Consider the following 26,576-nt stretch of genomic DNA (forward strand, 5'->3'; position numbering starts at 1 on the left):
GAGAGAGGCATTTACAGCCACCAGCAGTGGAAGGGGCCATCGTGGCTAGGAACCTCCTCCATGAATTTGTCTGATCCTTTATCAGAACAGCAGAAAAAGCCCTGCTGCAGCAGGTGGACCAGGCCAAAGTAGACCCTTCCAGTCCAGCATCTTGTTCTCACAGGGCCCAAGCAGATGCTCCCGTGGGAAGCAGCAAGCAGGGCTCTTTGTTGCTCTTGTTGAGTCGTTTAGTCGTGACCCCCTGGACCAGAGCACGCCAGGCACTCCTGTCTTCCACTGCCTCCCGCAGTTTGGTCAAACTCATGCTGGTAGCTTTGAGAACACTATCCAACCATCTCGTCCTCTGTCGTCCCCTTCTCCTTGTGCCCTCCATCTTTCCCAACATCAGGGTCTTTTCCAGGGAGTCTTCTCTTCTCATGAGGTGGCCAAAGTCTTGGAGCCTCAGCTTCACGATCTGTCCTTCCAGTGAGCACTCAGGGCTGATTTCCTTCAGAATGGAGAGGTTTGATCTTCTTGCAGTCCATGGGACTCTCAAGAGTCTCCTCCAGCACCAGAATTCAAAAGCATCCATTCTTCGGCGATCAGCCTTCTTTATGGTCCAGCTCTCACTTCCATACATCACTACTGGGGAAACCAGAGCTTTAACTATACGGACCTTTGTCGGCAAGGTGATGTCTATGCTGGGCTCTTTAATGCAGTCCAAACTGGTCGCCACAATGACCTCTGTGTGAGTGGGACTTAATGACACACTATGGGAAGAGAGCATTGCCCAGGCTCCAAGGCCTCCCTGTCCATCCTGTGGCTCTGAGGCTTCCACTGGGCAGCTGCAGGGGGACTTGGGCGCAAAGAAAAGATGGCAGCTACCGTACTTAAACTCTAATCCCTGCTCCAAGGCCCAGAAAAGTAGCTCGGAGCAAAAGCTCCTGCAGTCAAAAAGACGCCAAAGGTTGAAGAAAGGAGAGGGGGGCGCCAAAGGATTGGGAAAAGCTGGAAAGAAAAGAGCTCACTCAATTCTGTCCTGAGAGGGAAGGTTCACTTCAACAAGGACACCACTGCAGGCCACAGCCAAGATGGTGCCACCCTCAAAAGAGGCCTCTTCCTCACTGGAGAAAGAAAAAACAGGGACAATATCTCAAGGTAAGAATTTGCATAACAACAGGAAGCCGTAAAGGAGCACTTTAAAAACACTTTGGAAGAACTAAGGCTTCCAAGGGAAAGTGACAAGAGCTGAACACAAGGCCTGACTCTTTAAGAGAAAACACAACTGCCACAAAATAACCCATGACAAAAAGATCAAAGGATTGCAACAAGAAAATACAGATATACACAAGAAGCTTGGAGAGGCAGAAAATTAAAAGAGGAGAATTTATGTTTTTGGTTTTCTGAAGAGGGAGTGGAAGAAAACGAAACTGCACCATTTATTGCCACGTGGCTTAAATCGCTGCTTCTAGAACTCACAATCACCGATGGTTTTGAATGGCCACATTGAATGCTTTGCCCATTTCAGGAACAAGGAGGGAGTGTGGAACAAACTGAGGAACCTAATATCCATAACTTATAACTTACAGGGGCAGCTGCAGGTCGACCCAGGGGGCTGCCCTCAGGAGAGTGCTTAGTTGAAGAGGCCTCAGCAATTCTTGCCCACCCCACTGGTGTCCTGCATGCTTTAACTGCCAACCTCAAGGGCAGCTCTCCGCCATGAAAACCCCAGAGTTGTGCCTATAGGGGAAGAATAAAGGGTTATTTTAAAATAATTTTCAACACAGGTACAGACAAGATTTTCAGATCTGACAGGTCCCAGTTTACTCATCCCTCAAGGCAGTGGTTGCAAAACTAATAGGATTCTCTGGCCATCACGTTGCAGTGACCAGGCAGGCCAAGAACTGCCCCTTAAACCTTCATCCGCCGGAAGTCCCACTCTGGCCAAGCCCCAAAGCAGCCTGGGCACTGGACCCCAATGCAGTCACTTTACAAACTGATCCAAGAATTCCAGATAGGCTTTCTTTTGGGATGCGGAGGCCGGGACAAAGTGGCCCCCTGTGTGAATGAGGGTGACGGGCTCCACAAAGCAGGAGGCAAGCTGCCTGCTCATCTCAGCTGGGATGACCCGATCCGTCTCGCCCAGGACGTGTAGGCTGGGCACCGCGATGGGTTCCTGGTAGTAGCCCTGGTGGGGGGTGGCCTGGCTCTTGAAGCCAGACACCACGATGGCGAAGTCAAAGGGAAAGCGGGGGTCTCCGCGCTGCTTCAGGGCACAAATGATTCCCACCAACGCTGCTCCCTGGCTGAAGCCCAGGAGGCCGTCGATGGGGCCCTGCTCCGCAAAGGCCTTGGCAATGCTGTCTAGGGACTCCTCCAGCCCTTTGCAGGAAGACGCTTCTTCCAGGGCACTGAATGTCCCTTCCTGGGGGTTGGAGAACCACCAGCCCTTTGAGTCAGCTTCTAGAGCACCTGAGGCAGCTTCCCCTGCAATGGAAAGGGGTGGGGGTTAGCAAGAATGTCACGAGAGACTAGCAGCCCTGCAGATGAGGGACAACTCATCGGAACACTCTTCATTAATTCCCTCTCTTGCAGCATAACAAATCTTAACCTTAGATGTTGTGGCCATCCCATGAATCTCAAAATATTGGAAGATTCCAGACGGATAAAATTAAGGACTTTACGCAGCGCAGACTGTGGAACTCGATCACACAGGAGGCAGCGATGGCCGGCCAGCGACACAGTTGGTTTTGAAAGAGGATTAGACACATTAAAGGAGGAGAGGACTGCTGATGACTGCTAGCCACAGTGGTCTCCATAGTCAGAGGCAGTGGTGCTTCTGAATGCCAGTTTTCTGGAAACCAGAGGAGGGAAGAGTTGTTCTTGTACTTGAATCCTGCTGGAGGGTTTCCCTTTGGGGCAGGAACAGCAGGCTGGGCAAGACGGGCCATGGGCCTGATCCAGCAGGCTCTTCTTATGCTCCTAGAGCATAATAAATCTGCAAGTCTTTATTTAACCTGGTGCCCTCCAGGGGCTGTTGGACTACAAATCCCATCAGCCTCTAAACCAGCAGAGGACAGGCAAAGGCTTCCTGCAGGTGTCATTGCAAGACTTGTTTTTTGCTGCAACTGTCTCCATTTTTTCTCACTGGTCCCTGACCTTTCTACTAACAATCACTCATGAAGTGTCATTGCTTTCAGAGGGTGAGAAATATGAGTATGTACAAATGTTCATGATCAAACCATACAGTGACTAATGTGTTTTTGTACAGGGATAGGAAACGAGGGCCCACGCCAGAGACCTGCCACTCAAATACAAACCATAACTTGTTCCTTCCACCTCAGAACAGATTTTCTCTCAGTAATTCTTACAATCAGCCTGTGGGTAGACCACTAATGGTAGGGTCTCCATCCCTGCCGGGGAGACAGAAAGGACTCGCTTAAGGCAACAGGGACTTTACCAACCGCAATGTATTTTACAGGCTTCACTGGGATTTTTGCCATGGGTTTGGAAACCAGGATTTTGCTGGAGCTTTTTCTTAACTGGAGAGGCCAGGGACTGAACCTGGGACTTTTTTTCCAGCAAAGCAGCGGATCTGCCCCTACACTCCAGTTCCTTCCCCTACAAACGCACCTCATGAGCCTGCTCATTGCGGGATCTGTGGCTGAGAACAGATGGAGAAACCGAAGAAGAGCCCTACAGCAGCTGGATTAGGCCAAAGGGGGGGGAGGCATCTAGCACAGCCTCCTGTTGCCACAGTGGCCAACCAGATGCCCCCAAGGGAAGCCCACAAAGCAGCAGGACCTGGGGGGAGCAGCAGCTGCTGCACACCACATGCAACATCTTCATTAAACTAGAGGAGGGTTTCCCAAACTTGGGTCTCCAGCTGTTTGGGGACTACAATTCCCATCATCCCTGAGCATTGGTCCCGCTAGCTAGGGGGGCCGTAGCCCAAAAACTGCTGGAGAAAGCCTGTTTGGGAAACTCCAAGGTCTCCTTCCTGGCAGGTCAGGCGGACATCCGAAGAGGCTGCAGGGTCCGGGCCAAGAGGGGCCCATCCTGCCCAGCCTCCTCTTCTCACGATGCCCCCCCAGCAAACGGGACCCGAGCCCCAGAGCCACCCTCCCCTCCTGGGGTTCCCGTCCTCGGCAGCCTCTCCCCCGTCACGAACCGCGGGGCTCCTGGCCCGGCAGATTTCTTTTTTAAAAAAAAGTTCACGAAATGGATTAAGGAGATTTTCTCCTGATTCGTTGCCCCTCTGCGAGGCGGAAGAGGTTTTTTGAGGGGGGGGGGAATCGCACTCTGCACATGCTCAGAGGAACACCCGACACCCAACCAGCCTGGCCAATGGCAGGGCTCTCCTGGAGTGACGTCACAGGGAGCCCCGCCCCTCACCTGACGGGAGAGGCGCGTCCACCGAATGGGGCGCGTCCACGTACAGGAGCTGCGCGCGCCCGCGGAGGGCCTTGCGCAGGGACCCGGTTCGCGCGCGGAAGATTTCCGCGCTCTGCCGGTATCCATGGAGACAGAGCAGCCGCAACCCGCCGCCCCCGCGGGCAGACATGCTTCATCCGGGTATCTGCGCCAGGTGGGAAGTAGAACGAGGGAAGCCGGAAGCGGCGCTCCTCTTTGCAGCGTCTATGGTCAGGAGGCCGGAAACGCCCTTCTCGCACCGTAGAGCTAGCAAAGGTTAGAGTGAACTCTATTCGGGGTCTGGAGAGGTGAATTCCGGGCTCGCTCATGGAAATCTGGCTCTCAGGTCCGATTCCGCGTGGACTCATTGGCATCTCTGCGCGTAACACTTAAGATGCCTGCCAAGGCGAAACTATAGCCTGCGTCTGCCAGGGGAGGGAAGAGCAGGCGAGAGGAGGCTCACGACAGCCCTGCAAGGTAGGACCCCAGAGGCGGGTAGGATTCCCAAGCAAAAAAAGAGTGGCTTTAAATTCATCGCCTGCCCCAACCTCCTTTTTCTGTGCAAAAATAAAGAGAACAATCCTGCCATGGTCTTTCCCTCCACTTTCCCTCCACTGCCTTGCCTACAAATACTAACAGTGAATGCTTACTCACACTGAGTGATACAGGACTTGCTCCCAGGTAAGTGTGCACGTTTAGGATGGCAGCCTTAAGCTACTTATTTACTTTGGGATTTCTAAGACAGATCTCAAATTATTTAGGGGAACGGAAATTAATTTCACATTAAGGCAGCTGGGAGACCCAGTACAGATTTGGGCAACTGAACAGCCTTTATTGTGGCATTTTCAGACCAAGTGTCCCTATTTTCCAGGGACAGCCCCGGATTTACAAAAGCCACCCTGGTTTCTGATTTGATCCCAGAGTGTCCCTCTTTTCCTTAGAATGCCCTTATTTTCATCAGAGAAAGCTTGGAGAGTATGGAGATGTGACCCCTGAACCAAAGAGATGAATAACTATACAACCGTTAATGTTTAATGTTTTATTTTATATATATATATGTTGTAAGCTGCCCAGAGCAACCCAGGCAGATGGGTGGGATACAAATAATAAAAAGATGATGATGGAATAAACTCTCTCCACTGTGCAGCAGCCGCTTTTCAGTTTTGACTGCATTTTTGAGCGTATTTTGTAAAGAGGGACTCCTGTCCCAAACAGGCTGCATAGCAGAGGGGCCTGGCTCTCCTCTTGCACCCACAGCTAGGCGTTTGGGGACCTTCCCCCTTCTCAAGGGTAGTGGAAACATTACAAGTGTTAATGGAGAAATCTGAGGGCTCCCTTGGACAAAAAACAAGGACACCAGCCAGGAATCCCAGAGCAAAACAGCAGCCAGTAGGCTTGGTCTTTATTGAGGACTGTTGCGACAGGACTCCCACCTGCCACCAGGTGGAACAAGATGGAAGCCCCAAACAAAAGAGAACCCAAACTTTTATTAGCTGCTAATCCCCATGTTACACCCCCCCAACTACATCACTCATACATCACGGTTACATCATAAAAGGGGAGGTCTGGTGGCAGAAATCTGAGCATCCTGGACCCTGCCCCATGGTTCCCCTTGCCCTCCACCAAACACCCATCAAGTGGAACAAAAGAGATATTTCCCTCTTTCCCAGCCCAGTTCATCCCACCCTTTTATCTTCATCTGGGTTTGGTATTTCTGGATTGGCTACCTGTCTGGCACTCAGGTATCAGGAGGCCAGGGATTATCGCTCAGGCAGAGGGGCTGCTGAGCAGCTGAGCTCACATGTCTATATGAATTTCAGAAGTTTTCCCAGTGAGCCAGAACATAGATACATTTATCAGTGAATTCTTGCATTTGGTGTCGTGCAGCAAAGGCCCTTTGAAAAGATAGGAAGAAACTGTGATGAAGTGTTTTGTGGGGACAAATCACAAAAGTCACAAAAGTGATAGTAGTGGTAGATTTGGTAGTGGGCTGCATGTGCATCATATCTGCTGGAGGGGCACCCCCCCCCAACCTGTACATAAATTCCTGCAACACAAGCATCCCACCCCAGCAGTTTCTCCCAAGACATGTTCCTGGATTATTTTTATGACTCATTTCATTTCTATACCGCTTCATATTTGTAAGAAAAAGTTCTCAACCTGCATTAAAATACCATACAGAACATTCCAAAATAGAACTTGACAGAAGAAAATCATATATAGAACATACATTTAAAACAACATAATTAACGGGAAACAGCAATATTATCTTAAAAGACGTCAAAATAAAACATTATAAAGGAAGGTCAAGGATGGAATACACATTTAAAGCAGTGCAAAAGGGAAGAGAATAAAATATTGTCATAAACATGGATTGACAGTAAGTAGAGATAGATGAAACACTCGCTCCATTTCTTAGTGCAAGGGCTCCAGAGCTGGAAGTTTGGAGATAAACCAGGGTTTCTCAAATGTTTGGGGGGCCCTGGCACCTTGGTTCCATAAACTCACCCCAGTGCCCCCTGCCCTATCCTATAAACAATAGCAATTTGCATGACCCACTACAGAAGATAACAAAATGAAAACGGCAATGATTTATTGTACATTTATTTCAAAAAAATAAACATAGGCAAAAATAAATATATGCTCCACTCCACTGAAAAAAGAATGTGCATCAAAGAATACTGCATGAAAAATAGAAATATATCTATTATTTGGAAACATTTTTAATGATTACCAAGCATAAAGTGTTGTCTTCCAGGAGAAACGCATGAAAACTCTTTTACGCATTCTAATGATGGAAAACATAAGGGAGAAGGAAATTTATAGCATATGGTTTGTACTCGCCAAACAGGCACAAACCTTCACCTACTACAGACGTACGGTAACCAGTTTATAAGAAAATCGATAGCTATTGCCAATAATTGGCCATCTTGGGACGACGCAGAATTGTAAATGCAAAGGAACGTCCCCAAAGGAAAACAGCTTTGAAAGTGGTAAGAGCAGTAAACCTTTAAAAACGAAGCGAGGAAAAAGTTTCACTCGAGCTTCTAGTCTGATCAATCGTAAAACAGCGGCGCATGAGCTTGGAGGGGCTTCCTCCAGCGCCCCCTGCCGCCTCCTTCCTCTTATCACCCCAAGGTGATCCCACCGCCCCCCAAGAGTTAGTCCCACACATTTGGCCCCCACACTGCAGGGCAGCAACGGCCGCTTGCCTCCTCTGGGCTTGGCTGGTGTTTGTGCCCCAGAGTGCCAGCCCTGCTGTTCCTCAGGGGTGCTGCCAAGCCGGTTCTGTGCCCGACAGCTCAGTGTGGCCCCAGGACCCGCCTGAACCCCCCAGGTCTGGCGCGGAGCCTCAAGGCTGAAGGCTGGGCAGCGGCACCTCTTCCTTCTCCTTCTCCTCCTCTCGGCAGTCGCAGCGCCCACAGGCTTTCTTCTCGGGCTGGAGCGTGGCCTTGGCCGGGATCACCTGCAAGAATTGGTCAACGCCTGAGAAGCTGAAGGGGCCGTGGCAAGGTCCCAGCCCTCAGAGTTTTGAGCTGAGGGCGGATCTAAACAGGAACACGGGAAGCTGCCTTGTCAGAGAGTACAGAGTCACTCTAAAAAGAAATGCAAGGTTCCAGTCCTCAGGGTTGATTTCAATAGGAACTCAGGAAGGTCCCTTTTACTGACTATTAAGTACAGTGGTGCGGGACGCCACAGAGCCTAGGACTTGCCGATCAGAAGGTCGGCGGTTCGAATCCCCGTGACGGGGTGAGCTCCCGTTGCTCGATCCCAGCTTCTGCCAACCTAGCAGTTCGAAAGCACAAAGTGCAAGTAGATAAATAGGTACCTCTCCGGCGGGAAGGTAAACGGCGTTTCCGTGTGCTGCTCTGGTTCGCCAGAAGCAGCTTAGTCATGCTGGCCACATGACCCGGAAGCTGTCTGCGGACAAACAGCGGCTCCCTTGGCCAGTAAAGCGAGATGAGCATCGCAACCCCAGAGTCGGTCACGACTGGACCTAATGGTCAGGGGTCCCTTTACCTTTACCTTTAAGTACAGTGGTACCTCAGTTTAAGAACAGCCCTGTTTACGAACTATTCGGTATAAGAACTCTGCAAAACCGGTAGTGTTCCGGTTAGCGGATGTCAGAGGCTCAGGAGCAGAAGAGCAGGGGAGAGAGCAAATAGAGAGCGGAGGAGAGGAATCAGAGGGGAGCGTAGGGGAATATGACAGTGGCCCGAGAGATTCCATGAGCTTCTCCAGCGAATCAGAAGATTCCCAGGAGGGGGCGCCTATGGTAATGGCGAGGGGGGTCCCAGGGGGGACGCTCCATAAACAAGGGACCAGAGGGGACTCCCAAGGGAGTAGCGGAGGATCAGGACCAGTTCCCCCACCAGAGCACAGTGGGGGGGAGAGAGTCACATGAGTCAGGACCAGCTTCTCCTCCAGCGGGGAGAGAAGATGAGTCAGGGGTAACCACGCCCCCATCGGGAAGTGGGGAAACGGAGGGAAGGCCAGGTCCAGCTAGCCTCCCCGAAAGAGGGAGCAGTGACACAAGTGTAACGGTCAGAAGGAAAGTGGGAGGCTGCGCGCGTGCGCCAAGTTCAAATGTGGAGGAGCGCGGGACAGCAGAAAACCCGGATTGGGAGCCAGGTCCTAAAGCCCGAAGGAGGGGGGGAGAAGAGTCAGGGGATTCAGCGTCAGAGGAATCTAGGAGGGCTGAAACTCCGACTAGCAGGAGGACCCAGAGAAAGAAGGAACAGAGGAAGAGGTAGAGTAAGGCTAGAATCTTAAGCTGGTGTCAGGGGGGAGGAGATTCAGATGGGACTTCTACGGTCTGATGCATAGACGTAGCATTGCACGCTGCGCGTCTGGAAATGAAACTGAACTTCAATAAAGACTTTTTTACTTGAGGAAGAAGCAGCGTTGGTCTTGTGTGAGCTGGGACCTTGGGCAGCGCTGACAGCAAACTTTACCTCGGTCTACGAACGGAATCCGAACGGTGGAAGGGCACCGATGGCAGGAGGCCTCATTAGGAAAAGCGCACCTCGGTTTAGGAACGACTTTGGTTTAAGAACGGACTTGTGGACCAGTTTAAGTTCGTAAACCGAGGTACCACTGTACTGCTAGATCTAACCTACATTTTGGAAAGCTATTTTTCTGGTATGTATCTGGATACTCCATTCAAGATGGAACGCTCTGTCCCAAGAGACCAGGGCCCTGCGGGACTTGACATCTTTCTGCAAGGCCTGCGAGACAGAGCTGTTCCACCAGGCCTTTGGCCAAGGCACAGTCTGACCCCCTCCTTCTGTAATCCTCATAGAACTCTAGCCCATAGAATTGATTTTAGAATGAATGGATTTTAGAATGTATTTCAATTAATCAATTATTTTTTATGTAAACTGTGTTATTTTTACTGTTGTTAGCCGCTCTGAGCCCGGCTTTGGCTGGGGAGGGTGGGATATAAATAAAATTTTATTATTATTATTATTTTATTAAGATCATCATAACCAAATTTTGCATGGTGCTTCCCAAGACTAAGGATCAGCCTTACGTCTGTGTTTGGATACCATCGGACACCATCAGACTAAGACCTGGGAGACCCCAGGGTCCCAAATCCCTTCCCTCGACCATGACACTCACTGGGTGACTTTGGGGGCTGGTCGCTGCCTCTCAGCGTTGCGGTGGGGCATATACAAGGAGGGCAGAACTGTTTACACATCACCACGAGCTCCTTGCAAAATGCAATTCAACGCACTTTGATCCAAGATGGGGGACCGGATCTCTCGCAATTTAGCCACTGATTTTGCAAGACTCCACTGATTTTGTGGGATGGGGTGTTCTTAGACTTCCTGAGCAACCTCAGGAATGAGGTTGCTAGCTATTAAATAGAATCACAGAATCAAAGCATAGTAGAGTTGGATGTGATCCCAATCTCATCTAGTCCAACACTTCTGAGCCCCCCTGAGATCTTATAAACCTAATAATATATAAAATAACCCCCCTGCAAAGCAGGGATCACAGCCAAAGAACTCCTAACAGGGGGCCATCAAACCTCTCCTTAAATTGTCCATTGCACATGAAACTGTCATGGTAGAAGCCAGATCTGTGTTAGCAGGGAAGGCGGATAGAACAGAAAAAACTGATCCAAGAACCCTGAGGATCTAGGACTCCTGGGTCCTCTCTCTGGCTGCGCCTTCGCTGCACTAATGCAACTCCCACCATATGGAAAACATTTCACCCAAAGTGAGAGGCCCCCCACCCTGACTGGCCGCTAGGGGGAGATGCCACCCTGCAAGTGAAGCGCAGAGAGCCGAGTGCGAAAACCTGGGAAAGGAACCGCAGAAATGGGGCTTCCTTCTGCAGGTTCAACCCAGCAAGCAGGACAAGGGACCTGAGGCCTGTGTGTCCCAGTTAAGAAGCCACAGGCGTCACCCTAAGGGAAAGAGAGGGATCTTGATAGACAAACAGAAAGGGCAGGGCTACTGGTGAGATGGCTACTGACTGCCATGGTCCATCTAGCCCAGTGTTGCCTACACTGACTGGCAGCAGCTCTGCAGGGTTTCAGGCAGGGAGTGTTTCTTTCAGCCCTCCCTGGAGATGCCGCAAGTGGGGACTGAACCTGGGACCTTCTGCACTCAAAGCAGGTGCTCTTTGCCACCGACCGAGCCTTCCCCTCAAGAGCGTGGAGAGCGGCTGCCAGCCAGAGCAGACAGTGCTTGGAGACTGAACTACAATACAGAAACTGCGGGGGATCCAACCCTGAGCTGTGAACCAGGAAGTCCCAGTTCAAATGCTATGAGCTCTTTGGGTCTCCATTCAGCCCCCTGCTCCCCCCTGAAATTTGGGGGATAAAGTGAATAATGCTGACCTCCTGCTCTTGTAAGGGGTGGGGAACCTTACGTGGCCCCCACACCTCTCTCTCTGGCCCCCAAAGTCCCCCCCCCGGCTGCACCCTCCTCCAGTGGTCTAGCTGCAAAGGTGCCCCATGCCTCTTGCCTAGCCTGCGGGAGGAGAGGCTGAGGGCTCCTGTCCAAGGATAAAGAGGGCTATTTGCTGCCCCCCCTTTTGCTTCTTGCCCCACCCACCACTGGCGTGCGGCCCTCAGGAAACTCTGCAAGGGAATGCGGCCCTCCGAGCTGACACGCTTCCCCACCAGGGATTGCAGTTTCAAAACGCGCACGAAAGCACTTTGCCGCTGGTTATTACCGTGAATTACTATGAATTGACTGAATTGCATCAATTGTTTTGATGAGTCCGTTGCTGTTTGCTTTATTTATTTATATGCTGCTGTGTTTGATATTATAGAGATCGCAATGCCTTTTTTTTTTTAACTAATGCTGTTGCTTCGCGCTCAACATTTGCTGCTGGAAAAGCAGAATACAGATCCCCAGTCAGATCAAATGATGAGAATCGAGAGGCCTTCAAAAGCCCCACTTCCTGCATTGCACGGGGCTGGACTAGAGGACCCTTGGAGGTCCCTTCCAGCTCTATGAAAGAGAAGTGCCAGAGTGCAAGGGCTCCTGTGCCCAGGAAGGTGCCCAGGAGGAACCCCTGCCCCACTTCCCGTCCGCATGCAAAGCCCCCCAAGGGCTGCCGCGCCCCTCACCTCCTTCTCCCGGCTCCCCCTCTGCGGCTGGCGGCTGCTGCTGTGGTTCACCGTCCAAGGCCCCAGCGACTGGCTGGCGTAGAAATCCATGGGGTAGGTCTCTTGCCACTGGACCTGCTGCAGAGCCACGGCGGCCTGAAAAGAGGGGGGAATAAAAGAGGGCAAGGGAGGGCGGGGTCAAGATCCTGGTGGCTCCAGACCCTTCTCTGACTGGAGGGGGTTAATAATAATAATAATAATAATAATAATAATAATAATAAAAAAATATTATTTATACCCCGCCCATCTGGCTGGCCTTCCCCAGCCACTCTGGGCAGCTTCCAACAAAATATTAAAATACTGTAATGCACCAAACATTAAAAGCTTCCATAAACAGGGCTGCCTTCAGGTGTCTTCTAAAAGTCTGGTAGTTGTATCTGGTGGGAGGGAGTTCCACAGGGCGGGCACCACCACCGAGAAGGCCCTCTGCCTGGTTCCCTGTAACTTGGCTTCTCGCAGTGAGGGAACCGCCAGAAGCCCCTCGGCGCTGGACCTCAGTGTCCGGGCAGAACGATGGGGGTGGAGACGCTCCTTCAGGTATACTGGACCGAGGCCGTTTAGGGCTTTAAAGGTCAACACCAACACTTTGAATTGTGCTCGGAAACGTACTGAATCCTGTTGTGGTTTGGGCTGCGGGTTCAAGGCCCAGGGAATGATGGGAGGCGGGAGTCCAGCCACCTCAGGTTAGGAGGAAGGCGGATGCTGTCGTTGGCTTACCTCGTAGGGCGTGAGGAGAGGTCTTCCGAAGGCCTCCCCCCAGTCGATGGAGAGCCTGGGACAAGCCACCTGGACCCACCTGCGGGAAGGAAGAGGAAGAGGGGCTGTAGGGCACCATGGCAGGGCGCCTGCTTGGCATGCAGAAGGACCCAGGCTCAATCCCCAGGAAGAAAAGGTCCCAAATGGGCCAAATCCGCCCAGCTAGGAAGGCGAGACCTTGGGCCAGCCACAGTCTCTCAGCTTCTCCTACCTCGCAGGGCTGCTGGGAGGACGAAACGGCCTGGCAAAGATTTGCCTGCTCCAAGCCTGCTTTGGGTTCATTTGCTGCTGGGATTTCCAATACGTTTTATTTAATGCTTGCTCTGTATTTTGCTCCATTGCGTATGGAGTTCATGTTATTGGAAAGGCAAGATTACATCTTGTAATTATTTCAGAAAAGGCAAGTGCCTGTTTGTTTGTTTTTTAACTGAAAATTTCATTGTTTTATTCCTTTCTGAGGTTTTTGGGGGTTTATTTCACAGTCAAGCAGGATTTGGATTTTTTTAATGAAATAAATAAGCAAACAAATCTTTGCTTGCCTGGTGGACTAGAACCTTTGCTTTGCTTATAAAAACAGAAAAGAAGCTTGCCCAATGACAGGGTCCTGCCCCCACAGCTCTGGGCACAGTGGCTGAAATGCCCCAACAAACAATGAAATGGGGGAAGAGGAGGCCTCAGATATCCCAGTGTGGTGCAGGGGTCAGAGTGTCAGACAAGACCTTTGAGAGACCCGGGTTCGAATCTTTCCACTTAGCCATGAACTCACCGGGTGTCTTTGGGGGCCAGTTGCTGCCTCTCTCACCCTCACAAGGTTGTTGTGGGGATTAAATGAAGAGGGAAAGCAGAACCAAGAATGCCAGAGAGGGAAGAGGAAGGGGGGTGTCTTCTGACCCACAGCTCCCATTGATACTCACGCCTCAACATCGGGGAACAGCCGCAGTTTGCCAGGGAAAATCTCCGAGAGCAGGAGGCGGATGTAGGGGCGCCCCAAGGACCGGAGGGTGGACTCCAAGTGCTGCAGACAAGGGGGGGGGGGCACGGAGAGAAGAGAGGTTGGGACCCAAGACGGAGCCTTAATGGTGGTGGCACCAAACATGTCTCCCCTGCAAGGAAGGTCCGCCAGGCTCCTTCTCTCTTTGTCTGCGGAAAAACTTTCGATTCCAGCATGCTTTTCCTTTACAGTCGTACCTCAGAAGTCAAACAGAACCCGTTCCGGAAGTCCGTTTCGGAAGTCTGAAACATTCGACTTCCAAAGCGCGACTTCTGATTGGAGGCTCCTGCAGCCAATCGGAAGCCGTGGAACCTGTGTCAAACGTTCGGGTTCCAAAAATAGTTCGCAAACCAGAACAGTCACTTCCAGTCACTGTATTTTATTATACACCACTTATTTACCATCGTCGCTAAGTGGCTTATTTAACTAAAGGATCCGGTTAACGGCCCTCCTGAAAGGCCCCCTGAGTCCAGCGCCCTGTTCTCACCGTGGCCAACCAGGCACCCCAAAGGGACCTGAGCACTTGAGCAACCCTCCACTGTTTGTTCCCCATTGCTTGGTACACAGAGGTAGACTGCCCCTGGGTGTGGAGGTTCTGCTATCACAGCAGGCCTCTGATTGGACCTGTCTGTCTAGTCCAGCCTTCTGCCTTTACCATGGCATTCAGAAGCATCGCGGCCTCTGACGCCTGCCCTCTGCCCCCATCCCAGCTAAGAATGTAATAAGCACTCTGTATGAGGACAGGAGCTGGCCAGGGGGGAATGGAGGCTGGGGGAGGACAGGACTTGATCTCTGTCGCTGGAGGGCTCCTTCACACACAATGGTTCTATGGTTCTGTTGATTTATTCCTTGCCCTCCACCCTAAGATCCCAGGGCAGGTGACAGCATTAACAACAACCCTGAAACAACACTTTAAAACAACTTAAAAAGGTAAAGGGACCCCTGACCATTAGGTCCAGGCGTGGCCGACTCTGGGGTTGCGGCGCTCATCTCGCTTTACTGGCCGAGGGAGCCGGCGTACAGCTTCCAGGTCATGTGGCCAGCAGGACTAAGCCGCTTCTGGCGAACCAGAGCAGCGCATGGAAACGCCGTTTACCTTCCTGCCGGAGCGGTACCTATTTATCTACTTGCACTTTGACGCACTTTCGAACTGCTAGGTTGGCAGGAGCAGGGACTGAGCAACGGGAGCTCACCCCGTCGCGGGGATTCGAACCGCCGACCTTCTGATCGGCAAGTCCTAGGCTCTGTGGTTTAACCCACAGCACCACCCGTGTCCCTTTTAAAACAACTTACAATGGCAGAAAACCGGTGGGCCGTAAAAATATACACCTTGTGTGTCAAAAGCCAGAGCAAAGAGGGGCACCTTCGACATTCTCCAAAAGCTGGACAGTGAAGGCACCAGACGCACCCCAGTCAGCAGGGAGTTCCACAGCTCATTTTATTCCTAAAAGTATTGGCATACTGCTCTATCATACAAAAGTAAAATAAAAATAAAACCCACGTCAAAGTGGTTTATAAAAAGATAAAGGATACGGTGCAGCCTCCCTGGGTGTCTCTGCCTGGCTGCACCGTATCCTCGAACTCAGGTCCTCGAACTCTGTTTCCCTGGGCGGAGAGGGGAGAAGCAGCGAATGCAGGAACCAGTCTGCTGCACCCAAGGGAGAAATCCAGACGCATTGCTCCGCCCACGTTTGCTCCTGGCCCCGCCCATTACCCTCCCCCCTCCCCCGCCAGAGGAGGGACAAGGCAGGGAGCAACTCACTTCCAGGATGGCTGGGGACCCCTGGCGCCCCAACGTCCCCAGGATGAGGCCCCACTTTCCGGCGCGAGACGCCTCCCGGACGGCTTCCTTCCGCATCCTCTGCATGCGCTCGTGGCCGTAGTGCTCCTGCGAGAAGACCTTGCTGTAGGGGTCGTACCTGCAGAGAGGGGGGCAGGGGAGGGGTCAGAGGCTGGTGGGGAGGGACCCCCACCTTGGGAGAAAGGAAAGACGCAGGCCCTGAACTCAGGCAGGCAGCACCTCCCACCGACGGCACCCCCACCCATGCGCTTCCCACAGGGGCCAAGCGCAGAACGTGGCACCCTCAATGCACACCTGAAGCTGCCTGATGCGGAGTCAGGCCTTGGGGTCTGGCTGGCTCAGGGCTGCCCACACGGACTGGCAGCAGCAGCAGCAGCTCTCCAAGATGTCAGACGGGAGGCTTCTCCCATCTGAAGATGCCCCTGGGGACTGAACCTGGGACTTTTCTGCGGGCAAAGCAGGTGCTCTGCCACTGAGCCCAGGGCCCTTTCCCTTCAAAAAACAAAAGAGCCAAAACGCTAGTCCTCATGATTAGAGGGGCTGTTTCAACAGGAAGCTGCCTTTTGTCCGGAACAAACAGCTGGAGAATTGCTGGTGCTGCGCTCAGGTCCTGCTTGGGAGCTTCCTGTCAGCCACCGTGAGAAGAGGGCGCTGGGTCTCTGCTAAGCCCCCTTTGGCCCAACACTGCAGGGCTCTTCTGACGTCCTTTGGGCTCTGCACATGCTCTAAAAGGCAGCGCGGCACCATGGTTAGAGCGGTGGACCAGGACCTGGGAGAACAGGGTTGAAATCCCCACTTGCTATGAAGCTCACAGGGTGACCTTGGGCCAGTCACCATCTCTTAATCTAGCCTCCCTTGCAGGGTAGTAGTAGTAGTAATAATAATAATAATAATAATAATAATAATAATAATAATAATAATAATTTATTTATATCCCGCCCTCCCCAGCCGAAGCTGGGCTCAGAGTGGCTAACAACAATAGTGAGGTTGAAATGGGAGGAGGAGAACCATGAGGTTCTTGGAAAACAAAGGTGACATATTATTATTATTATTATTATTATTATTAATAATAATAATAGCACATCCCTCTAGCTTTTATCACATCTTTGGAATGGGAGGCAGTTGTACTAAAGGAATGGGGCTGCACCAGGTGGGGGATTTTGTGTTGGGGGGGAGCACACCCCCCCCCCCGTTTTCCGCCGCCCAGCAGAGCACCCTCTAAAGTTTACCCCTCTCCCATCTGAAATCTAAACATTTTGACAAGCACCTCCAGAAACGTGGGTCTCCCATTACGCCCCCCCTCCCAACAGCCCTTCTTCTGGAGGCAGAGCGGGGCCATAAAACGAGGCGATGATGAGCCCTGCTCAGAACCGATGAAATATCCGCCGCTCTGCTGGGACCCGGCCTGCCCACCGCCCAAATCTGAATTCCTGAGCAGGTCGTTTGTTAGCGGCAGGCAGGGGGGGACGGCAGCTTTATGGGGCAGAGAGGCGGCCCAGCCCAGGCGCAGCTTGATTAAAATTCCCTCTGCCAAGCCGGGTAACAAATCACCCGTTTTCCAGGGAAGCGGCGATGGGGAGAGAGAGCGCAGCGGAGCGTGGCCGCCTGCGGAAATCAGGCCTTTCCTGCTGGGGGTAGTAGGGAGAGGGTTGCCCATGGCTACTGGCCAGGATGGCTAGCTGCAAGGGCGGGAGGAAGGACGGGATGAGCCATGGGCCCGATCCTTTAGGCTCTTACGGAGGAGGAGAGGGTGGCCCATGGCTACTAGCCAGAAGTTGCAGCAACCGGCCTTGCCGACTCCAGCAGAGGAGGCAGGAGCACAGCCGTCACGGCCAGAAAGCAGAAAGAAAACAGGGAGCCAAGCGCACACACGTAGGCCGACTTTGCTGCAAGCAGGATCCGACCCCTGCGCTGGGCTGTGGAAGAAGCGACCGCCTTCGGGAAACCTGCACAGTTCCGGTTGCCACAACTCAAAAAGGATATCGTGGATTTGGAAAAGGTTCTGAGCAGGGCCACCCAAACGGCCCTGAGGATGGAGAGACTCGGCTGTAGCATTTCGGGGACTTTTTAGTATGGGGGAAAGGTGAGTTAGAGGCAGCGTGACAGAAGGTTTTACAAAATTATTCTCTCCCTCTCCTAACGCCGTAACTTGTGCATGTCCAGTGAAGCTGAGTGTTGGTCAGGTATAAGGAAGAACTTTGTTAAACTGTGGAACTCCCTTCCACTGGAGGTACGTGATGGCCACCAACCTGGACTGCTTAAAAAGAGGCGTGGACAAATTCAGGGAGAAGGAGAGGGCTAATAGCCAGGATCGCTCTGCTCTGCCCTCTTCTGGAGATCAGTTTGCGGAAACCGCAGGAGGGGGAGAGTTGCTCTTGTGTTCGAATCCTGCTTGCGGGTTTCCCTTTGGGGCATCTGCTTGCTGTCCCAGGGGGGCCACTGGCCTGATTCAGTCGGCTCCTTTTCTGTTCTTAGCAGAAGGAAGGTTCCCTCCCCAGGCGCAAACTCCCTCTTCCCGGGCAGAAGGTGGAGGTTAGCCTTCCTGTTCGCCTTCTGGTAATCACTGTTTGCTGTCCTTCCTGCTCAGCCCAACCTTGAATTCCCAGGCCGGCCTTTAACAAGATTGTTCCGCCCCTTTAGTGGGAAATCAGCCCGCATGGAGGGGCTGCGCTGGGGTCCTAAGGAGAGCGGATGGCGAGGGGCTGGGGTGGGAGCAGGCAGCAGGTGTTGGGGGGCCCAGGGTTGAAGAGGTGAAGGGTGGGGCGCACAGGACTGGGGGTTTTGCTCTATGACGTGCCTGGTGGGGGCTGATGGGAGTTGTAGAGCCAGAGCGCTCCAGGCTGGTGAGGCTGAGAACGTGGTCCTCTGGGCTGACCACCTCCTAATCAGGCCAGCCCAACGTCTGCTCCTGAAGCCCCCTGGAAATTAAAGTTTCCGTAACAAGGAAGGCACTTTTACAGAAGTGGAGAACCACACGGCTGGGATGAATGTGGCCCTCAAGGCTTTTTTGGCCCCCAAGATGCTTTTCCCAGGCCACGCCTCCTACCTAGGCATGCCTTCTATATCCAAGTCGCACCTCCCTCCTTTGCCACACCCCCTGTAGGCCACGCCTCTTCCATAGCCACACCCTCTATAGGTCACGCCTCCTCCCAAGCCACACCTCCTATCTCCAGCCACGCCTCCTCCCAAGCCACACCTCCTATCTCCAGGCCATGCCTCCCTCCCCAGCCCCTCCCTGGACCCCCACCCCCTGCCCCCCCTCCAATACCTGTAGGCAGGAATCCCTGGGTTGGCGATCATGATGGACTCCAGGTGGAAACGGCCGTCTCCCAGGTAACTGGAAATGGAAAGGAAAGGAAAGGTAAGGAAGGGCTGGGGCTGAGTGCAGGAGGGCCTGCTTGGCATGCAGAAGAGTCCTGGCTCCAACTGCCAAGGGGAGTCGCTGCCAGCCTCTGCCCGAGGGAGCTTCCTGCTGAAGCAAACCCTTTGCTTAGAATCATGAGGACTAGAATGCTGCCCTCTGCTTAGGTGGCCCAACGGTCTGACTTGGTGGTGGCCAGTCAAAGGGGGGGGCAGTTCCCAGAGCTCCACAGAGCCAATGGCCGCCTTCTGCCCCAGACCCCCAAGAAGGGAGGGGGGTCTGAAAACAAGCCCCTCTGGGTACCCACTGTCTCCAGCGAGCCGAAGAGGGTCCACCATTTGTTCTGAAGGAAAGTAAGGACAGTGGCCCATCTAGTCTGGCATCCTGTTCTCACATGACCACCCAGATGCCCCAATGCAAAACTCCCAAGCAGGATTTGAACCCAAGAGCCCTGTTCCCTTGTGTGGTTTCCAGTAACTGGGACCCAGAAGCATTTCTGAGCAGAGCCATTCTGGTAGGGAGCCCCCCAGAGCTCTTTCTGCCTCCATCCAATCCTCTTTCAAAGCCATCCAAGGTGGCTCCCAGCCTCCGGTGGCAGGGAGTTCCACAGTTTAACTGCGCTGTGCAAAAAAGGGACTTTCTCTTATCTGTCTCGAATCTTCCAAAAGGAGCCTCGCTTGCACCAATCTGGCTTTCTCAAGAGGCCCCCCTCCGTGCCGCTCAGGCTGCTTTCCTCCAGACTCTCTCGCTGCTCCTGCTAACGCTGCATTTTCATTTTTAAAAATGGATCGTGCTTTTCCGTTTGCTATTACACCTTGATGTTTTCGTTGTGCAAAAACATATCTTTTTTGTTTTTTAAGGCAAGCAAGGAACTTCAGTATAAACACGTAAACACAATCTGGCTCTTTGTTACTGCGTCCTGTTTGTTTTGCCAGCAAAACGTTCTTTCCAAAGGCAACGGGGGACGCAGGTGGGTAGACTTCTTCTGAACGTGGAGGTACCATTTCGCGCCAAGGTAGCAAGACCCTTTTACTCTCCAGAATGGACTTTTGAATTTTTATATAAAACAGGGAGGGGCAGCCTGTCGAAAACACACACGGACCCCACTTCCAAGATGGCGGTGGATTTCAACTCCCCGCAACCAGGAGGACCAATGGTTAGGGACGGTGGGAGGTGGAGTTCTGAGAGATGAGGCCTAAGGGGGCCCATCTGGTCCAGTGTCCTGTTCTCACAGGGGCTCAATGCCCCATAGCACCTTGGAATTGAGACAGACTGCCCCTGCACCTGGAGGTTCCATAAGAACAACACCAGAAGGGCCAAAACGGGTCCAATCCAGCCCAGCATACTGCTCCCCCAGGGGCCAGCGAATGCTGCCAGTCAGAGCAGGTGCGGCTGAGCTACATGGAGCTGGCTGGGCGCAATTATGGCAGCTTCTTTTGTCCCTGCTTAAATCACGCCTTTATTTGGGACCATGAGGACTAGATTCTTGGGTTCTTTTCTTTAAGAAAAGGGACACAGCTTAGCAGACAGAAGGTTCCCGGTTTGACCCCCGCTGGCATCTCCAGGTAGGCCTGGCAGAGAACCCACTCCAAAACCCCGGAGAGCCTATGCTGCCAGTCAGTGCAGACAGCACTGAGTTGGATAGTCCTCCCTGTGCCAGATTCTCCACCCTGTTTCCTCCCCAGGACCCGCACCCAGCACCCCTGTCCCCAGCAAGAGTGCCCCTGGGAGAGCCAGGACGGGTCCTTAGCGAGAGAGACGTCTTCGCTTCCTGTTGTAATCAGATTCCGAGTCAGCAATTACATCTCAAACTCTTTCGTTCGGCTGCCCTAATGGAGTGAGGGGTCGGAAAATGAATCCGGACAGAAAACCTGACTAGATTTTTGCCTTTAATTGTGGAATGACATTTCGGAGGATCAAAGCTAATTTGCCTGCTTTCTTTGAAAGCGTCCGCCCAAGAGACGGGCAAAATAATTACTGAGCCTGAGCCGGTCGCGGCAGCAGCACCCAGGGCAGGGGAGGGGGCTGAGGGGAGGAGGGTCTGTCGCCCCTCCGAACCCCCATTTGCGGAACGAGGGGGAAGCCCTCCAAAGCCTTGGGGGCTGAGTAGTCAAAAGCAGGTGGAAGGTCTGCGAAAGGGAAGGGATGGATCTGCGGAACTCATGGCCACTGGGTGCTACACTTCTCTCGGGAAACTGCAGTGTGGCACAGCAGGCAGCGAGAGGGTGCTGACCTGTCACTCTCCAGATACTGCTGAACGCCCCTGCTCCGAATGGCCCCCTAGCCTGTGGGGCCGCTGGTGAGAAATGAAGGGAGCTGGGAGCTCACAGATTAGCCACCCCTGGGCTCAAGGGCCTGGCTCAAAAGCAACATTTCAGTGGCTGGCTGCAGAGCCTGCGGCTGTCTCTCAGCCTGGTCTACCTCACAGGGTTGTCAAGAGGATAAAACGAGGAAAGGGGAGAAGCTTGATTTCCTTGGAGACGAGATAAAAACCAAATAATGCATAAAATACATTTTACAAACGTGGCAAGAGACAGAAAAATCCTTCTCCCATCCGACCCGGGGATGGAGTTAAAGAACTTCCACCCTGTCGGCCGATAAACCGTCCCGAGAGGTCGCCACAAAGGTTAAATTCTTCACGACTGACCCTTTGCAAAAACGGACCCCCTGCAGCCATCACCAACATGGCGCTCTCCTGATGGGACCACAACTCCCATCAGCCACTGCCAGGACAGGGGTGCTTCCCATCAGACACAGAGCAAGGCAATATATGCTGGCAGGGCCTGATGGGAGTTGTAGTCTACAGCCAAGAGTCGCCTCCGTCGCCCCACCCGACAAAAGCAGGCGGCCCCCAGGAAACTGCGCACCAGGGAATTTGTCCCCTGGGGGGCAAAAGGTGAGCCCTCCGACCAGAAGAAACAGAGGCTTTGGCACGCTGTGGGGTCCAGAAGAAGCCAGAGCTACTCATCGCTCTCCAGATCCTGAGACGTAACCCTCCAAGTGGCCGTTGGCGGTACGAGGTCCCGCTCCGGCAAGCGCCATCCATCAACGCCGGAGACTCCGCACTGGCGTTCTAATAGTTGACGTGCGCCTTCGTTGCTGCCAAAGTTAATTAAATTTGGAGGGACGCTCAGGAGCGTCGCTGGATGGATTCAGACCACTGCGTCTGGTCTGGCAGCCTCTCTCCCAGCCCCACCCAACAGATGTCAAACAGAGACCCCCTTTTGCCCCCCAGAGTCTCAGGGCGTCTTATAAGACCCCGAAGCACCTCTCCTCCTCAAAGATGCCCCTCGGATGCTGCTCTGCACTTGGCCAGGGCAGAGACACAACGGGGAACCTCCCCGGAGGACAGGCCCAGCCTGTGGCGCCAGCCTCAAGAGCAGGCAGCCTAATGGCGCCCGATACTTAGAGGCAAGCCTCCATCTGTTGGTGGAAGGCAGCCACCAGGACAGAACTGTGCATCACACAGAGGTACAGCGGGCGGCCTCCTCTGCCTCCGCATCTCCTCTTGCTGCTGCTGCCTGCCCTGACTCACGAGGCAACCTAGTCGCTGGTCCCCATCGGGAGCAACAGAGTTCAGCTTTCAGGGGGCTGGACTAGAGGACCTTGGGGGTCCCTTCCAACCCCACAATTCTGTACGTCTCTGAACCCCTAGGAAGGCGGCCCCAACCTGGCTGTGCTTGTGAACAGGACCATCCCAAACCTATCCAGCTCCCCCGGGAGGAGGGGAAATTGGGGAAGGTTGGCCACGGTGGCGGCAAAAAACCCTCCATCGTTTTGGTTGGGGGCTGGCCAGAAAAGCCCCCTCCCCTCCCTGCCCACCCCCTCTCCTCCCAGAGTGGGGGGGGGCGTTATTTATTTCCCTCTGTCTTCCTGCTGCGCCGTTCACAGCGCATTAAGCATTTCCATTACCTCTCATAATTAGGTGTGCGGGAGGCAGGGGCCGGCTAATTCGCTGTCCTTAAAGAAAATTAATGGGGTTGCCACATCAGGCCCAGAGTCGTCTGTCTTCCCCCAAAGTGCCAAGTTCTCTCCCCCCCCCCACTCTATCTCTCTCTGGCCCCACATCTGGGGGGCAAAGTCCCACCCAGGCCTTCCACAAACAGGAGTTGATCCAGGACCAAAAGGTGCATGACAGAAGCAGCAAGAACTTCTCAAAAACTCCGTCAAGATTTCCAGAGGTCACACGGGGGTTCTGTGGGGTTCTGCAGGCCAAGAGGCACCACAGTCTCTGGGCATGGGGCTTGCAAATATACCCCCCTCCACCCCACTGATGCCTGGCCCCTGGGACCTTCCCCGGCCCTCACCCATAGGATATTACCGCCACCAGCCAAGCTTTGCGAAGCGGCATTCCTGAAACTCCCAACCCAAAGGGCAAGGCACTCTGCGTCTGCTCAGAGGGTCCCTTCTCCTTTGTCCCTTCAGCTCGGAGTTGAGTCAGGGCAGGAAACCTGAGCCCCCAATCCCATTACGGATGCTGCGGGAGGTTAACCCAGATCAATTCCCCCAGATGAACTATCCCACATGATTTCTGGGTCCTGCGAGAAACTCCATAGCACAAAAACGGAAGAACCCGCAAGATTGATCTCTTGAATTACGGCACGGAAACTGCGTGGAACTTGGCCGTTGCCCAGAAAATAGCCTGTAACGTCTGACTCACAAAAGGAAAAGAACTGGCAAAACTCACTTGCCTACACAGTCATACCTTGGTTTTTGAACAGCTTAGTTCTCGAACGTTTTGGCTCCCGAACGCCGCAAACTCGGAAGTGACTGTTCCAGTTTGCAAACTATTTCTGGAAGCCGAATGTCCGATGGGGCTGCCGATTGGGTGCAGGGGCTTCCTGAATCCAATCAGAAGCCGCGCTTTGGTTTCCAAATGCTTTGGAAGTTGAACGGACTTTCGGAACGGATTCCGTTCAACTTCCAAGGTACGACTGACCGGAAAAGGGATGGAGGAATAGGACCCTTTGAGGACACGGCTAGGCTCACCTGCATAACGGAGACACAGCTCAAGGCTGACTTTTTGTATTTGTGTGTGACTTTTTGCTGAGCATTATTGCAGTCTGTAAAACGTGGTCTGTGATACCGTTGATCTTGCCAAACCATAGATACATGCATCTTCCTCTGGCCCAGATGCAACGAAACATGTCTCTAGAGCCACAGCAGGCGCCGCAACCCTCCAGCGATTTTACTTCAGCCCCGAAGGCACCCATGTCCACTGTGTCCCAACACATCTATCTAGCCAAGAGCCCCGATCCCAAGCAATGCCCACGTGAAGGATCCTACTCACACGATGGCGTCTGTGGCCTGGGCCAGGCGGGGGGCTGTGCACCCCAGCAGCTCCCCGGGCGAGAGAGGCTTGCACTGCGGGGTGCAGATGGAGTAGTCGGCTTGGAGCGCCTGCCGGGCAGCCTGTCAAGGGGGAGGGAGGAAGGAGGACGCAGAAACACAGGGGCTGAGATTAATAACGGTTCTTCTCACCGGTGTCATTACATCTACACCCCAACTTAAGGAGTTTCACTATATAAAATCAACACACCAAACCACCTATCAATGCAGAGATATTGTCAAAGGAAGAGACCTTAAATTATTATCTTGGCAGCTCAAATAGTTGCTTGTGACAACAGAAAACAGTCCAAAATCTGACACTGGGAGCTTGGTACCACCAGATTTGGAAGAGAGCAATAATGGAGGAAATAATGGATTTTGACGAGGACTAGAGCTTCCCGGCACCTTTAATATGGCTTGTCCTTCCGTTCTTACAAATGTAGCAGAATGATCCTTTTGAAGGTGACCCTCATTCCAAGGCTGCCAAATCTGGAACCAAACTGGATCATCAGATAAATGCTGGCATTCTTCACTCGGACTTCCTCATTTTAACCCGCCTGCAACTGTACACATTCTCCCTGCCTGTTTTATGGCTTTGTTTTCCATCATTCCAATTTTGTCCGTTGCCCTAACTGTTCTCTCCGTTTTATACACGTTATAAAAATCAAAAGAAAAGGGACTTGACCAGGAACACACACAGACCCCAAAGACGTGAAAAATCCTAAAATTACTTTTGAGAGCTGCAGTTCCCCAAAGCTGGATCCACGGCCATCTTCCTGACCGAGAAAGAGAGGTGCTCTGGAGGCTCAGCACCAGCCTGGATGGGAGCTGGGCACACGACTGTCACGTTGTGTGACGAGGAGGGCTCCCCCCAAAAAAATAAAACCCAAAACGTCACTCCTGGGAACCGGGCTGGGCCACGTGGGGTTTGGCAGAGCATCAATTAAAAGGGCAGGCGCTGCGTCCGCCTCCTTAATGCTCCAATGCTGCCGTGTTCAGACGGCTCCGGCGCCCGGCGCCCATCCATCTCTGCCCACCCAGGCGCTCCACAGGCCCTGCTGGGACCCCTCCCTGCCTGCCACCCGCTTTGTGACGCTCACTCGGGCTGTCTTGGGTGACAGTAACAGAGTGGCTGTCAAACGGGGATGTGGTGAGAAAAGCGGCAGACAGGAGCTCAGACAGTCATCCCGGGATGTTAGAGAGCTCGCTGATCCAGCCAGTTAAAACGCAGGTTTCGGAGAAAGCAGGGAGGAGAATAAAATGAATGTAGTTGGATGGGACCCTCCGTGGTCATCCAGTCCAGCCCCCTGCAATGAAGGAATCGCAGCTGAAGCATCCCTGGCAGGTGGCCGTCCAAGTTCTGGTTAAAAACCTCCAAGGGGGGTGTTACGGAAATTACAGGGGGGGCCCACATCCTTAAAGTTGTTCAATGTTACAAATATTATGCATAAATGTATCCTTTCGACTAGGGACACGGGTGGTGCTGTGGGTTAAACCACAGAGCCTAGGACTTGCCGATCAGAAGGTCAGCGGTTCGAATCCCCGCGACGGGGTGAGATCCCATTGCTCAGTCCCTGCTCCTGCCAACCTAGCAGTTCGAAAGCACATCAAAGTGCAAGTAGATAAATAGGTATCGCTCCAGCGGGAAGGTAAACGGTGTTTCCATGCGCTGCTCTGGTTCGCCAGAAGCGGCTTAGTCCTGCTGGCCACATGACCTGGAAGCTGTACGCCGGCTCCCTCGGCCAACAAAGCGAGATGAGCGCCGCAACCCCAGAGTCGGCCACAACTGGACCTAATGGTCAGGGGTCCCTTTACCTTTATCCTTTTGACTTGACAGCTCAGGGAAGTTACCTAGCTTTAACAATCATATAAAATCAACTGCTTTGCCAGTCCCCTCCATTTCAACACTATTTTGCCCTTGGAAAAAGGACTCTTTTCCCTGCCAGCTCCCCAAGCCTGAGGACATGTATACACACCTCCTACCCCAGGAAGTGCCCAGAGGTGACAATTGCGGAGCTGATTGTTGGCCAAGGAAAGCCTAATCCCATCACCAGACTTGCCAAGGAGTCCAGACATGCAAAGGAAGTTCTATTGTACTTTGGGTGGTGGGACTTCAGAGGTCTTTGCCTATGCTAACCTTATACCTGGGTCTTTCCCTGACATGTCTGCTTATGCTAATCTTGTACCAAGGACTTGTCTGGACATGTTTGCCAAGGTTGAACTAGTGTAGCCCCTGCCTACCCCTCCCCTTTTGTGACATGTCAGTGATGTAGCAATGATGCTGTACGAACTGTATTCTGGGATATGGTGGGAAAGTTTT

The 26,576-nt window shown here is 52.9% G+C and overlaps 2 protein-coding genes across 7 annotated transcripts in view; both read right to left on the bottom strand.

Moving 5' to 3' along the window:
• Nucleotides 1–1,343: 1,343 nt before the first annotated feature.
• OVCA2 (OVCA2 serine hydrolase domain containing) lies at nt 1,344–4,580 on the bottom strand. Its single transcript, XM_053367204.1, has 2 exons — nt 4,375–4,580; nt 1,344–2,466 (listed from the first exon to the last, which is right to left on the bottom strand). The coding sequence occupies exons 1-2, from the start codon at nt 4,541–4,543 to the stop codon at nt 1,964–1,966; spliced, it is 672 nt and encodes a 223-aa protein (XP_053223179.1). The 5' UTR covers nt 4,544–4,580; the 3' UTR covers nt 1,344–1,963.
• Nucleotides 4,581–6,106: 1,526 nt separating this feature from the next.
• Nucleotides 6,107–26,576, bottom strand: part of DPH1 (diphthamide biosynthesis 1) — a 38,061-nt gene continuing 17,591 nt past the window's right edge. For 4 of the 6 annotated variants that reach the window (XM_053366720.1, XM_053366719.1, XM_053366725.1 and 1 more), the window contains 7 exons: nt 24,219–24,340; nt 18,836–18,904; nt 15,529–15,685; nt 13,690–13,790; nt 12,737–12,815; nt 11,981–12,115; nt 7,608–7,858 (listed from right to left, as the gene is read on the bottom strand). In XM_053366720.1, coding sequence (XP_053222695.1) covers nt 7,745–7,858; nt 11,981–12,115; nt 12,737–12,815; nt 13,690–13,790; nt 15,529–15,685; nt 18,836–18,904; nt 24,219–24,340 — 777 coding nt within the window. In that variant the 3' untranslated portion in view covers nt 7,608–7,744. Of the gene's footprint in view, nt 6,288–7,607; nt 7,859–11,980; nt 12,116–12,736; nt 12,816–13,689; nt 13,791–15,528; nt 15,686–18,835; nt 18,905–24,218; nt 24,341–26,576 lie in introns of those variants that run through there. The other 2 variants (XM_053366722.1, XM_053366721.1) reach the window with 2 other exon arrangements.

The sequence above is a fragment of the Podarcis raffonei genome, chromosome 15 (assembly GCF_027172205.1).
Source record: "Podarcis raffonei isolate rPodRaf1 chromosome 15, rPodRaf1.pri, whole genome shotgun sequence".
Taxonomy (NCBI): domain Eukaryota; kingdom Metazoa; phylum Chordata; class Lepidosauria; order Squamata; family Lacertidae; genus Podarcis; species Podarcis raffonei.